Genomic DNA, 13021 nt, shown 5'->3' on the forward strand with positions numbered 1-13021 from the left:
AAAAAAAATTTTACGAGCACTTATTGATTAATAAAATTGATTCTATATGATATATATGACATATAAAAAATATAACATATACAGGGTGTCCCATTTTAAAAAACGCACCTCGATAATTCTTCAACGAAGCATTTTCAGCAAAAATGTTTCAGACAAAAGTTATACGGTTTCAAGGGGCACATAAGATGGTGTCATTAGTTTGACCTTGGATAGGCGTTTGAAGATCACGTGAAGGTCACCTTTAATTTCTTAAATGAAAATCCCTATTTTTCAATACATATTCTTGTAGTTAATCTCGAGAGCTTTTCAAAACACTGTAATAAAGTATTTTTTCATTAAAAACTTTTGAAATTATTAGGCTTAAAAGTTCTAGTATTTTGACATAAAATACAAAATATTTTGTAAAACATTAAGTTTTCGGTAATGTTACCTTAATACTTTTATGCACAGAATAATGAGACGAATCAATTAGTATGAAAAAAGACATAGTTGCTTTTAAGAAAAAGTATGCAGATCCATGTTGCAAATTACATATTTTTTCTTAAAGGAATTGTCTCTTTTTCATACAAAGTCAAATAATAGCACATAATTAAAGTAAGGCGCCAGTCTATTATAGGACGGGTTGTCGTTATACTGTATTATTACTATAATTTCATGCACTTTTACGTCACTACCCATGATCATGTATGATACATCTACATTATGTTAGTATGATAGACATTCTAGCCACGCAGCTATCAATTTTAGTACTTAATAACTTTTTTCCTAATTGAGAGCGACAATTTTAACTTATAGATTCATGTTTTACAGACTAAAATACACAAAATTGTGAATCATTTAACTGCAATACTTAAATTATTTATATTCAACAAATTAATAATTTTTAAAATATAAGTAATTTACCTATTTATTTATTATTGAAAAAATTAGTAATTATTTTCCTACTAATTATACATATATATATATATATATATATATATATATATATATATATATATATTAATTTTCAACTAAATAGTAATTTATTTTTGATAAACTATTAATTATTTTAATAATAAAGAATTTATTTCTACTAATTACCAATTTGCAAAAGAAATTAATTCATTTTTACCTAAATATTAACTTTTACGAACTAGAAATTTTTTTCTGACAACTTACACCAATTCTTTAAGTAATCTATAATTCACTTTTACCTAAATATTATTAATTTTTATGTAAATAATAATTTTTTGTGACTAATTACTAATTTGCTAATTCAATAGAAATTTAATTTGTTGTTATTTATAATTTCGTGAATAATTAAAAAATAAAAAATGAAATTTTTTTGCCGATCCTTGCTTAACACTACAAAATCCGTAATATCAGTACAAAATTACCTTTTTCAAAAAAGGTAAAAAAAGGCGCCAAGTACACGCAATGTATTTTGTAAATTCAAAAATCCAATTTAAGTGGTAGCTTTATTTCTCCTTTACAAAATTATTTTACCTAACTCAACTCAAGTGACACGTATTTCAAAAAAAGATGTATTTTTAAATTAAATTGCGAAATTGCAAAGAGAATATGTATATTACTTTTTTAAGTAATTGGTTGTGCAACTACTTTTAAAAAATAAAACCCAAGTGATATTTTTGTGTTCCTATTCAATAAGGGTCTTCCTATTCCAACTCAAGTGGTAATAGCTTCTTAATTCTCCTTAACAAATTTTTAATATTACAAAGAATCTGTTTGGCGCTCGCCTTTGTAAATAGTTTCGTCATTATTAGTATTAGTGTTAATATTAGTTACCTTCGTTAGTATTAGTATTATCGGTACATTACCATATTTTCGGTGACTCGCACGAAACGTCGGCAGATCGCTCGGATCGGTATCGATATTTTCGCGACTCACCAATCGGTGCTGCTCTCGCACACCCTTTGAGGGCACCCGTCATAAGAGGAAGAACAAATTGCTCGCTCGCGGCACATTACAGGACCGCGAACTCACTCATCGTCACGCCATCGAAAGGCACTCATCGCAAAACGGTCTCGGCGTGCACATCCACACGAGCACGTTTAAACCTACAGAAGGCTGAATAGTGCTTGCTCCTCCGAGAGTGTGATCTCGCCTGCCTTGCTGCCTTGTCGCTCCGCCTGCTTGTTCTGCTTGCTGCCTGCCTGCTTGCTCTGCTTGCTTCTGCCTGCCTGCTTGCTCTGTCTAGCCCGTGTTAGGAAATGCCGAAATAATTCGGGCTCATATCGGGGCGCGAAGCACTGGCGAGAACGTTCGCAAAAAGAAGGGGCGGCAGCGCGACTGCGCAGCCTGTACCGCGAGGCCCACCGGGGGCCACGAGGCAACTTATCCGCACAAGACCGCGCACAAAGCGAGCACGCACAACACGTGAGACTTTTCCAGAGCGAAAGCGATCCCCGTGAACGTAACTACTTCAAACGATTTGTAAGATTCGCATTCACGTTTATATCTGTTCTGTCAAATACAGTGTTCTATATTAAAAGCAAACAGAATAGTTCACTCTTTTCACGCGCACCCACCCCTGCCGAACTCCAACAGCCCGCTTGCTGCTTGCGCCTGCTAAGGACGGACGAATCCCTCCAGGAGATGACGGCCGACCGAAAGGTGAGTCGCGTTCGTTTATTTCGGTTAATTCGCATTGAGGAGACGCAACACACCTCTTTTGGTCCTTCGAACCACTGACCAACTCGCAACCGAGGCCTTACACCCCCCCCCCCGAGACAGAATCATTTTAATTACAAAGAATTAAAGAAGTAATAGTACAAAATAAAAATATTTAATTAAAATAAAATAAATAAATTTTTCTTGTAAAAAAACTTGGCGTTGCTAGACTTCAAAATTTAAACATTAGTACTAAAGGAACTACCACAACTGTCCGGCACCGATTTAAATTTCCTTTAAGTATGTTGTTAAACACAAAAATCCAACAGACACGTATTTTTTTATAGGGGCTCTAATTCATCTTTGAGGGGTGAAACCCCCCTTCGAAAAAATCGATTTTTCTTTTTCGGGCCGAATATCTCCGAAACTATAAGAGATAGAAAACTTTTCCAAAATGGAAATTAAATGGCTTCAAAAGTACTTTGAAATAATGACAAAATAATTTTTTTATTTCTTTTATTTTTAAATATATCCCCGCCACCAATACATTTTTTTCAAAATTTTAAAAATTTTTTATCACCAAATAAGAGGTTATTTTTTTACGAATTCAAAAATATATGATAAAGTTATGTTATGATAAAACATTTTTAAGAATTAATTACAAACGCCTCCGTATATACGCTATCCATGCTCATCCGTACTATGTGCGTAAGTAATTATTGTCGAAACAATAAGATATATAAAAAATGTTGTAAGTAAAATTTTTATAGTTTTTTTATATATGCTTTATAATTGTATATATGTATATAATACATATTTAGGTTTTCTAAAAATGTAATAATTTTTAAAATATCCTCAATACGACTTCCACCTGATTCTATTTGTTCTTCCCATCGCCTTAACTGGCGTTCAGATGAAACTCTTTTAAAATGGTGTTGCACTAATTTTAGAGAACAATTCTTTTTCTTGCCGTCATTTCTTGCATTAGTGCCCCAATTTCGCCAATACTCAACAGCTCGTCTTTTATAAGAACTATCAAAATCTGCATTATTATTTGAACGTTGAGGATGAGAATTTAAATTATCTATCACTCCGTGCTTCTTCGTCATCTTCAATTATGAGATATCTCTTATCAGAATCGTGACATATCACACGTTTCTCATATCAGAATCGTAACATCACACATTTTTGAAAAATGACATTTTTTAGCAATTCAATGTACTTTTGAGATAAGTATAATATTTTTAAAATGAATTATATACCGTATGATAAGATAAGATATAATTTTACATGTACATTCAAAATAAGTGGACAGTACTGGACAGTATAAATAGTTTCATGTAGCAGTCTTATATTCACAGTCAGTACAGTCTTATTGTTATAATCATATCTGTGCAATGTGTTAAACCGTTTTTATATATTATAATAGTAAACAAAGTTTAACATCTTTAGAAATGATTATCAATCCGCTTAATGTTGTTAGACTTTTATTGGTGTCAATAAATTCAATATATGTAACAGAAACGCCAGTAACTGAAGCAGAAGTAGAATTAAAAGAAAACATACAAAAATTATTGCTGGATGGCATTTTTCATTATAATGAGTTGAAAGTAACGGAAGAAAAATATCTCGGTTATCATCAAAAACCTTATAAATTACATACTTTTGAAATAATTGAAGATGGCAACGAAACATGGAGTGAAGATAATTTAAATTCTCATCCTCAACGTTCAAATAATAATGAAAATTTTGACAGTTTTTATAAAAGACGAGCTGTTGAGTATTGGTGAAATTGGGACACTAATGCAAGAAATGACGGCAAGATAAAAGAATCGTTCTCTAAAATTAGTGCAACACCATTTTAAAAGAGTTTCATCTGAACGCCAGTTAAGGCAATGGGAAATAGAATCAGGTGGAAGTCGTACAGATAAATTTTTCTTACATCTCCCAAGTTACACATGATAAATTTACTGCAGCTGTTGAATCAGGATTTATGGTTCATGATATTGATCTAAAAAGATGGGCTTTACAAGCTCAAAAAGAAATAGAAAATTTAAATCCTATATTTAAAGCATCTCCCAGTTGGATAGCAAGATTCAAGAAGTCTCACCGAATTGTTTCAAGAAAAGTTACGAAGTTTGTCACTAGAAAAACATTGGAAGATTTTGTTGATTTGCAAAAAACAGCTAATGATTTTCTGGAAACAGTAAAACCTCTTATTGAACAGTTTGGATCTGAAAATATTTATAATTCAGATCAAAGTGGTTTCCAATTGGAAATTTATTCTGGAAGATCATTGGATAACCAAGAAGTAAAGACAGTGGAACGTGTCGTGCAATCTGTATCGTCAACAACCCATAGAGATATAAGAATAGAGTGCGCGAGCGAGCTGAAAAAGCGATATAGGAATAGAAAGAGAAAGCTGCGCAGAATAGAAAGAGAAAGCTGCCCATGGGCCCCTTCTGTCTTTGTTTCGCATGCACGCGTAGACAAAGACAGAAAGGGCCTATATGCAGCGTTCTTTTTCTATTCCTATATCGCAGCCTCTTACGTGCTAGCATATGACTCGCGCACTCTATTCTTATATCTCTATGCAACAACCCATTTATACACGGTACAACCAATAATATCCAGTAATGGCAAATTGCTGTCACCTTTATTTATTGTATTAAAAGAAGTTACTGGTAGATTTGAACCAAGAGTAGAAGAAAACTTGTTTAAACCAACAAATGTTATTGTAAAAGCATCAAAATCTGGTAAACTGACATCAGGTATATACTTCCGTTTATAACTATTTTATATTTTATTTAACAATCTAATAAGAGTTATAAAAGAGCTATTAAATTAACATTTATATTTCTTACAAATCATTTTAAAATGTGGTTAGAAGAAGCTTATTTTCCAAACATTGGTTCTAGTAGCGTTCTTCTTATCGATTCCTGGACTGGGCATTGCCCTAATGTCATTTCGGATTTAACACCTCCAGGAAAATTTATTACTACTATGATAATACCGAAAGGCACTACAGGAAAAATACAACCATTAGATGTTTATAGATTTAGAATTTGGAAAAATTTTGCTAAAAGGTTTTCAAATACTGTTTTACTATTGGAAAGTAATATAAATTTGCATGAACGAAATAATATAATAAAATTGCAATCTCTGATACATAATCAATTGTCATCCCCACGATATCACAACTTATTTAAATATTCGTGGTTTAAAAGTGGTTATACAAACGAAAGACCAGAAGAATTTGAAAATCCAGTACAATTTAGTTTGTATGACAGTTCAACAACATGTGATATCGAAGATTGTGATAATATAGCTGCAGTAAGATGTTCTTGGTGCAAGAATTCATTATGCTTGAAACATTTTTTCGTCGAATATCATTATTGTAATGTGTATAATGAGTGAAAAATACAAAGTGTAGCGCTGCGACATAGATATATAGTGATTTTTTTGCTCATTTCTCAAAGATTCATGTTTATAAAATAATTTTATTATAAGTGAATGAATTTTGAATAAAATTGTCTATAATCTTTATTTATAGAAAAACGTAAATGTCAAAGAAATAATAACAAGGCTGGGAGTATTTTAAAAATTATTACATTTTTAGAAAACCTAAATATATATTATATACATACCTATATACAATTAGCATATAGAAAACTATAAAAATTTTACTTACAACATTTTTTATATATCTTATTGTTTCGACAATAATTACTTACGCACATAGTACGGATGAGCATGGATAGCGTATATACGGAGGCGTTTGTAATTAATTCTTAAAAATGGTTTATCGTAACATAACTTTATCATATATGGTTGAATTCGTAAAAAAATAACTTTTTATTTAATGATAAAAAATTTTGAAAAAAATGTATTGGTAACGGGGGTATATTTAAAAATAAAAAAAATAAAAAAAATATTTTGTCATTATTTCAAAGTACTTTTAAAGCCATTTAATTTCCATTTTGGAAAAGTTTTCTATTTCTTATAGTTTCGGAGATATTCGGCCCGAAAGAGAAAAACCGATTTTTTCGAAGGAGTGTTTCACCCCCTAAAGATTGTAAAATATGTAGCGCCTGGTTGCGCTCCCGCGATTGATCTACGGCGTTTTCTCGCGATCAAGCGGGTCGAGAAACAAATCACACTATCTCTCTGAATTGTCTGTTTTAATACTAATTACACACACACACGAGTCCCGAACAGAACCAAATACAATGCGAATAACTTAGAATAATAGCAGCCGGTCCGAACACGTGCGAACCGGTGCGGTAGCGAGACGAATCTGATCTGCAGAGAGCCGGGCCCGGCGGGATAACGAACCTACCCGAGGCGCGCCGGACGGACCCGAACGGCAGCTCGACGCGGAGCTCGCGTCAACGAGCGCGGTAGTCGCGAGGAGAATCGGTCAGAGCGAAATCCGCTAAACCGATTATACCGAAAATAAATTTAAAGAACTACCGAACAAAGATGAATTAGAGCCCCTATAAAAAAATACGTGTCTGTTGGATTTTTGTGTTTAACAACATACTTAAAGGAAATTCAAATCGGAGCCGGACAGTTGTGGTAGTTTCCTTTAAGTACAATGGGAATAAAGGCCAACAATCGAGCATAACAAAGAATGTCAAATCAATAGTTTATTTAATAATATTAGTTTTTGAGACACAAAGGAGATAACATCGACCGTGAGAGCGCGAGACATCGGACCACGACTTAATTCTGTAATTAACGTATTATAAACTTGACCACACCGCTGATTGACCTAAGATTTAACGCTTTCAACAACTGACTTGGTTCGTTTTCGCCATCCAACAAAGAATAAATCATGGATTTACCTTTGACTGCAGACTTGCGAATTAACTCTACAGATACTCATATATATACAATTTTACATTTCACAATAGACTCTAAAGATATTTATATATGTACACAATGTTACATTTTAGTCGAATGCTCTCATGTAAGATGTGACTCCGGATGGCTTTGTCATTTACCATCGAGAAAAATTCTTGCTCGTCTTTGACTGTTTTACCTCCTTATTTATTATTTTTTTGATTATTTGATACTTTGCTTATTGCGCGACTCCATGTAATTATTCGTATTTATCGGCTGAAGAAGACACTGTGTGTTCGAAACGTCCCGTCATATGTATATATTATTAAATGAACTATTGATTTGACATCCTTTGTTATGCTCGATTGTTGGCCTTTATTCCCATTGTATTTTGACATATACGAGCGATTACTTTATTTATTCATTAGTACTAAGATTTTTGATTGAATAAAAAAACAATAAACATAATTTAGGGAAGAATGCGACAGGAGTAAAAAGAAGCACCAAGTTTTTTTAAAAGAAAAATTTATTTATTTTATTTTATTTAAATATTTTTATTTTCTACTGTTACTTCTTTAATACTTTGTGATTAAAATTATTCTTTAATTGTAATATTAAAAATTTGTTAAGGAGAATTAAGAAGCTATTACCACTTGGGTTGGAATAGTAGGAAGACCCTTATTGAATAGAAACACAAAGATACCACTTGGGTTTTATTGCTTCCTTATAGAAAAAGCTTTGTAATGATGAAAAAAATTTTTTTCAAGATTTTGATGGAAATAGGTTTAGAATGTTCCAAAATGTCGAGAAATCATATTAGTAGAAAATGTCCGGAAGTATGTGTGTGTGTGCGTGCGTGCGTGCGTGCGTTTGTGTGTGCGCGCGCGCGTGTGTGTGTGTGTGTGTGTACGGATTTTTTGTACACGCATCTACTTCTACAATTTCTTAGATACCGAGTTAAAATTTTTCACACAAATAGAGTATCATAGAAAGTATGTTCTCCTCTAATTTTATTAAAATCTGTCGACTGGTATGGGTTTTAAGGGGATTTTCATTTTTTAGAAAAGTGTGTTTTACGCTGTAGCTTTCTCAATATTTGAGATATCGATCTATTTCTAATTTTATTATATTGTTCAGTCTTTTCTACCCCTATTTCATATATAATTTTTTAAGATTTGGATAATCAGTTCTTGAGTTACAGACGTTTGAAATTTCGAAGAATCCATATATACTGTGACGTTGCGGCTCGCCGCATCGTCGCGGCGCCCCGCCGCCGTCACAAGACGCGGAATTTCACGCCCAGGGACGGACCAGGGAGGCAACGGCGAGATCTCCAGGGGTCGTAGTTAATCGCGTTTCCGCATTCTGATTACTTTCTTTTGTTTTTATGCAATGTAATACGCGCGGCACCTCACCCACACCACGGCAAACCTTTGAGGGAGTAATCGGCGAAGGAAATCAAGGACGATTGATAACCGAGGAGGGGTGGCAAACACGGAAGCAGCAGAGATCACGGGCTGGCGAGAGCAACGCGGCAGGCGTGCGGCACGTGAGGCAGCGACGGACGAGGCCGCCAATAGCGGGGCCCCAGACGCCTGGGTAAAAACCCGGCTTCAGCAAATGATCTCCACAAAACACCGACCCACGGGGTGGCTGGCCACCGCCCCAGGGTCAAACCGGAGGCACACCGGCACGAGCGAAGTTCCGTCCGCCGCTAAGGACAAAATTTGAGGAGTTGTACGCCGCCGAGGGACCGTTGCCCGCCCCCGAAGGATCTCGTATCGACAGCACTGCGCCGGGACACCGCGGGCTTGCAAGCTCGCGCCCGATTGGCTCGCGCGCCCCTCAGGAAGGGGTACCGTATTGATTCCGCAATCGAGCGGGTTTAGCGTTTCACTCTCTGGTCGTCCGTCGGCGAGATACGTTTCGTAAGATACGCGATAGCCACCCCGAGTCGGGTATTTCGATATTTGTCTGGAGGATCGAGGATCGTTGGTGGAAGGCGACGGCGAGGAGCCCAGGAGGAGGCGTATCACCGGTGAGGTTGCCCGTAAATCGCGATATGTAAAACCACGACACCGCCCTCCGGTGCACGCTCTCGCTCGGGATAACGTATGTTAAGATCGAGTGTAATTTCGCGATCGATAACGAGAGCGAAGGGCCTCGGGATGGTATCGTGGCCGCGGAACCGTGGTACAAGCGTTATGGCGAATCCCTGGAGATCGCGATAGGCGTTAATGAGTTCGATATCGCGAGTATGTTGCGTTGTTCTCGCGACCTTGGTGTACGGCCGCATACGGGCCGGTACTTCGTCAATTGCGTTACCGTTTCTTCGCGTCGGGAAATTCTTGTGTTCGAGCGTCGGTGTTAGCGTATCGATTTGTGTTCGGATCTCGTTATTACGGGTTAATAATTGTGCTCTCGCGTTGAGAAACGTTGCGTCCGGTATTACTTGCGTACGTCCTATGGCGTCCCTGCTAGCGACAACCTCGAATTTTACGTTGGGACATCGATGGCATTGTTAATCGCGGTCGAATGTCGTTCCCGCCGATTGATTAATTATGTTAGACTTGTACTCTTGTTAAGAAATTACCGGCGTTCACACGTTTCGTGCGTTTAGATGTTACTTGCGTAGTTCTTCATGGCGTTCCGTGGTTATTAGCGATATCGCGACTCTAGTATTTCGCGTTGACCGGTATTCCGCCTCATTGGAGAACCGCATTAATCCCGTATTTTGCATTAGTTATCGTATTCTTTGCCTGGTTAAATGACTCGGCGCCTCCCCGTTGCGCCCGAGCAAAATCACTCGCGTTAGGTTAATATATCATTGCGACAGAGTTTTCGTACGGTTTTCGACTTGAATTATTAATTGTTTGAGAATAGAGCCTTCAGCGTGTTTATTAGAGACTCAATTAATCCTCCGTGGGTGTCTCGCGTCCGCATTACTATTATTTCTGTTAGATGAATCCCGACACCCCGCCACCGGCTATTCTTGATTTATTTCTCGAATTTATCTTGTGTTTGATCGAAGCCGGATGGATAAACGTTATTATTTTCTCGACAACCAGTACTCAATAAATGTTATTTTCTTTGTTATCTGACTGAGTATGAAATTAACGTGTCACCCCGCCGAATATCGCGCTGCCCTTCATTAACCCCGCCCGTGATTAGGTCAAGCTAGCCGATTCCACGCACCTCCACACTTCGTTTTGCGTCTCGTTTAGGTTTTCGCGATTTCGTGGACGCGAATGTACGCGTCTGGCGCCCAACATTCGGAATATTTCGTGGAGTATCGGAGGTGCGAGGAAATCACTGGAGAGGCCTACCATCCCGCTCTCCTAAGTCCTTTTGATCCGGCACACGTCCCGGAGCGGTCCGGGAGTGCAAAAAAGTCGTGACAATACATAGAAGCCTTATAAAGTTTGGTCTAATCAACCAAATTTTAAAGAATTATATATGAAATAGGGGTAGAAAAGACTGAAGAATATAATAGAATTAATGTTTGAGATCGTGATAATCCGTATCACGAAAATCGCTTTCGGTTGCATGTCAGCGCAAACACGCTTTCTATAAAATATTCGTCTAAATATTTCGCTTCAAAAGCGTATCCTGTGCCAAGTTATAGCATGGATCTTTCGGTATTCGCATTCTAGAAAATTCTCTAACATTTGTTATCAATAACAAAGTCACGGCCACCAAGCAAAAGATTCATGCTGTAAACATTGTGCTCGCAAACAGGCAACGATCTTTTCGGATCGCCGACCGACAATTGTGACGTAGGTGCGATGACGTGAGCTGCCGATAACCAATCACTCTCTCGATATCTGAGCTCCGCGCGTGCCAAGCGCGTATGTTTCCGCGCGCGGCCTGTGGCGACCAATCACGCACTTGAGTCCTTAAACAACCTTCGCTATTTAAAACTATTGGTTATTAGCCCGGAGAGAGTCTCGACTCGGAATTAATAAAAGGTTTGCCGCTGTACCGAGGGCTCTCTTTTTGTCGAAGTTCACTCGCATAGAAGCACCGCTCGTACAAACCGCTTAATTCGACTTGCAATTCGCTTTCGATTTCGCACCCGCTAGTCACCTTGCTTGCTGTGATAGATTCAGTGCGCGCTATCACTCACGGCTCTAAACAATCCTGTAAATAGTTGTATATACTAAATAGACTCTGTTTTATTGTATTGTATTTCTTGCTGTTTTTTTTGTGGTCGTCTTTTATCTCGCGCTATCTCGCGCTACCGCGTGCTCTCGAACAATTAAAAATATACCGATATTTCAAATATTGAGAAAATCCAGACAATTAAGCCAATTAAGGAAATTTATTATTTTCTAATTTTATTAATAAAAGCAATTTTTATATATTTAACAAATTATTTTAAAGTAGAAATAAAATACTATTGTAATAGTATAACAAATATTAGTCGCAATAAAGATTATCACAATAAAAAAGTGTGCAAGTAGAAACTTGCACATTGCTTCCTTATAATTTTTAAGTGTACAAATTATAAATTTGAACATTACTTTCTTATTACATTCAATTTTCAAGTATGCAAATTATAAATTTGCACGTTGCTTAATCAACATTTTATTTTGCTCATAAAGTTTCCTCTATGAGGAAACCAAATTAATAAATATCTACTAATAATAATACGTAAAAAAAGGCAGTAAGACTTCCGAATAGCCCCTACCTCCGAATTTGATGAAACTTGCAGGAATTGTTGACTATTAGAGGACACGTTTATACCATAAAGGATTTTGTACGGAAACAAATAGGAACGAAGAAATTGGCATCAAAAATTCAAAATTTGGTAAATGTCTACAACTAGAACCCCAACGAGAAATTAATTAAAAAAAGGTAAATTTTATGTATTTTTGCTCCTCGAATCCAAAATTGTTGATAAAATTTGAGGGTCGCTTGTATTTCTTAAGATATCGTTAAGAAAATGAAAACTGTGAAATATATCAAAGTACATGTATGGGCCGGAAGGGGGTTCTGCCCACCCCCGCACCCTCCCCCCCCGTGCACCTGGCGGTGTGGGTTAGGCACCCCCCCATGCGTGCCCAAAAAAACCTTAAACAGTTAAATACTTTTAAAGCGCGTCATCTAACCTATGTAGTGTTTTTTTCTCATTTTCTTAACGATATCTTAAAATATACAAGCGACCCCCAAATTTTATCAACAGTTTTGGATTCGAGGAGCAAAAATACATAGAATTTACCTCTTTTCAATTGATTTCTCTGATTGGGGCTCTAATTGTAGACATTTACCAAATTTCGAATTTTTGACGCTAATTTCTCCGTTCCTACTTGTTTCCGTACAAAATCCTTTATGGTATGAACATGTCCTCTAATAGTCAACAACTCCTGCAAGTTTCATCAAATTCGGAGGTAGGGGCTATTCGGAAGTTGAGCCAAAAAGGCTTCCGTATAGAGGAAGCTTTATGAGCGAAATAAAATGTTGATTAAACAACGTGCAAATTTATAATTTGCATACTTGAAAATTGTGAGAAAGTAATGTTCAAATTTATAATTTGTACACTTAAAAATTATAAGGAAGCAATGTG

At 36.4% G+C, this 13021-nt stretch overlaps 3 protein-coding genes across 7 annotated transcripts in view; 2 read left to right on the forward strand and 1 right to left on the reverse strand.

Annotated features, from left to right (window-relative positions):
• The window catches only part of Dpp10 (Dipeptidyl peptidase 10), a 235589-nt gene that overhangs the window by 16711 nt on the left and 205857 nt on the right, over positions 1-13021 (reverse strand). The window lies entirely within an intron of this gene.
• LOC139817382 (uncharacterized) lies at positions 4418-5475 on the forward strand. The gene has a single exon (XM_071785421.1). It carries the CDS (start codon positions 4604-4606, stop codon positions 5399-5401), a length of 798 nt encoding a protein of 265 aa, XP_071641522.1. The 5' UTR covers positions 4418-4603; the 3' UTR covers positions 5402-5475.
• LOC139817384 (uncharacterized) lies at positions 5434-6160 on the forward strand. Its single transcript, XM_071785422.1, has one exon. It carries the CDS (start codon positions 5488-5490, stop codon positions 6025-6027), a length of 540 nt encoding a protein of 179 aa, XP_071641523.1. The 5' UTR covers positions 5434-5487; the 3' UTR covers positions 6028-6160.

Source organism: Temnothorax longispinosus, chromosome 8 (genome assembly GCF_030848805.1).
Source record: "Temnothorax longispinosus isolate EJ_2023e chromosome 8, Tlon_JGU_v1, whole genome shotgun sequence".
Lineage (NCBI taxonomy): Eukaryota > Metazoa > Arthropoda > Insecta > Hymenoptera > Formicidae > Temnothorax > Temnothorax longispinosus.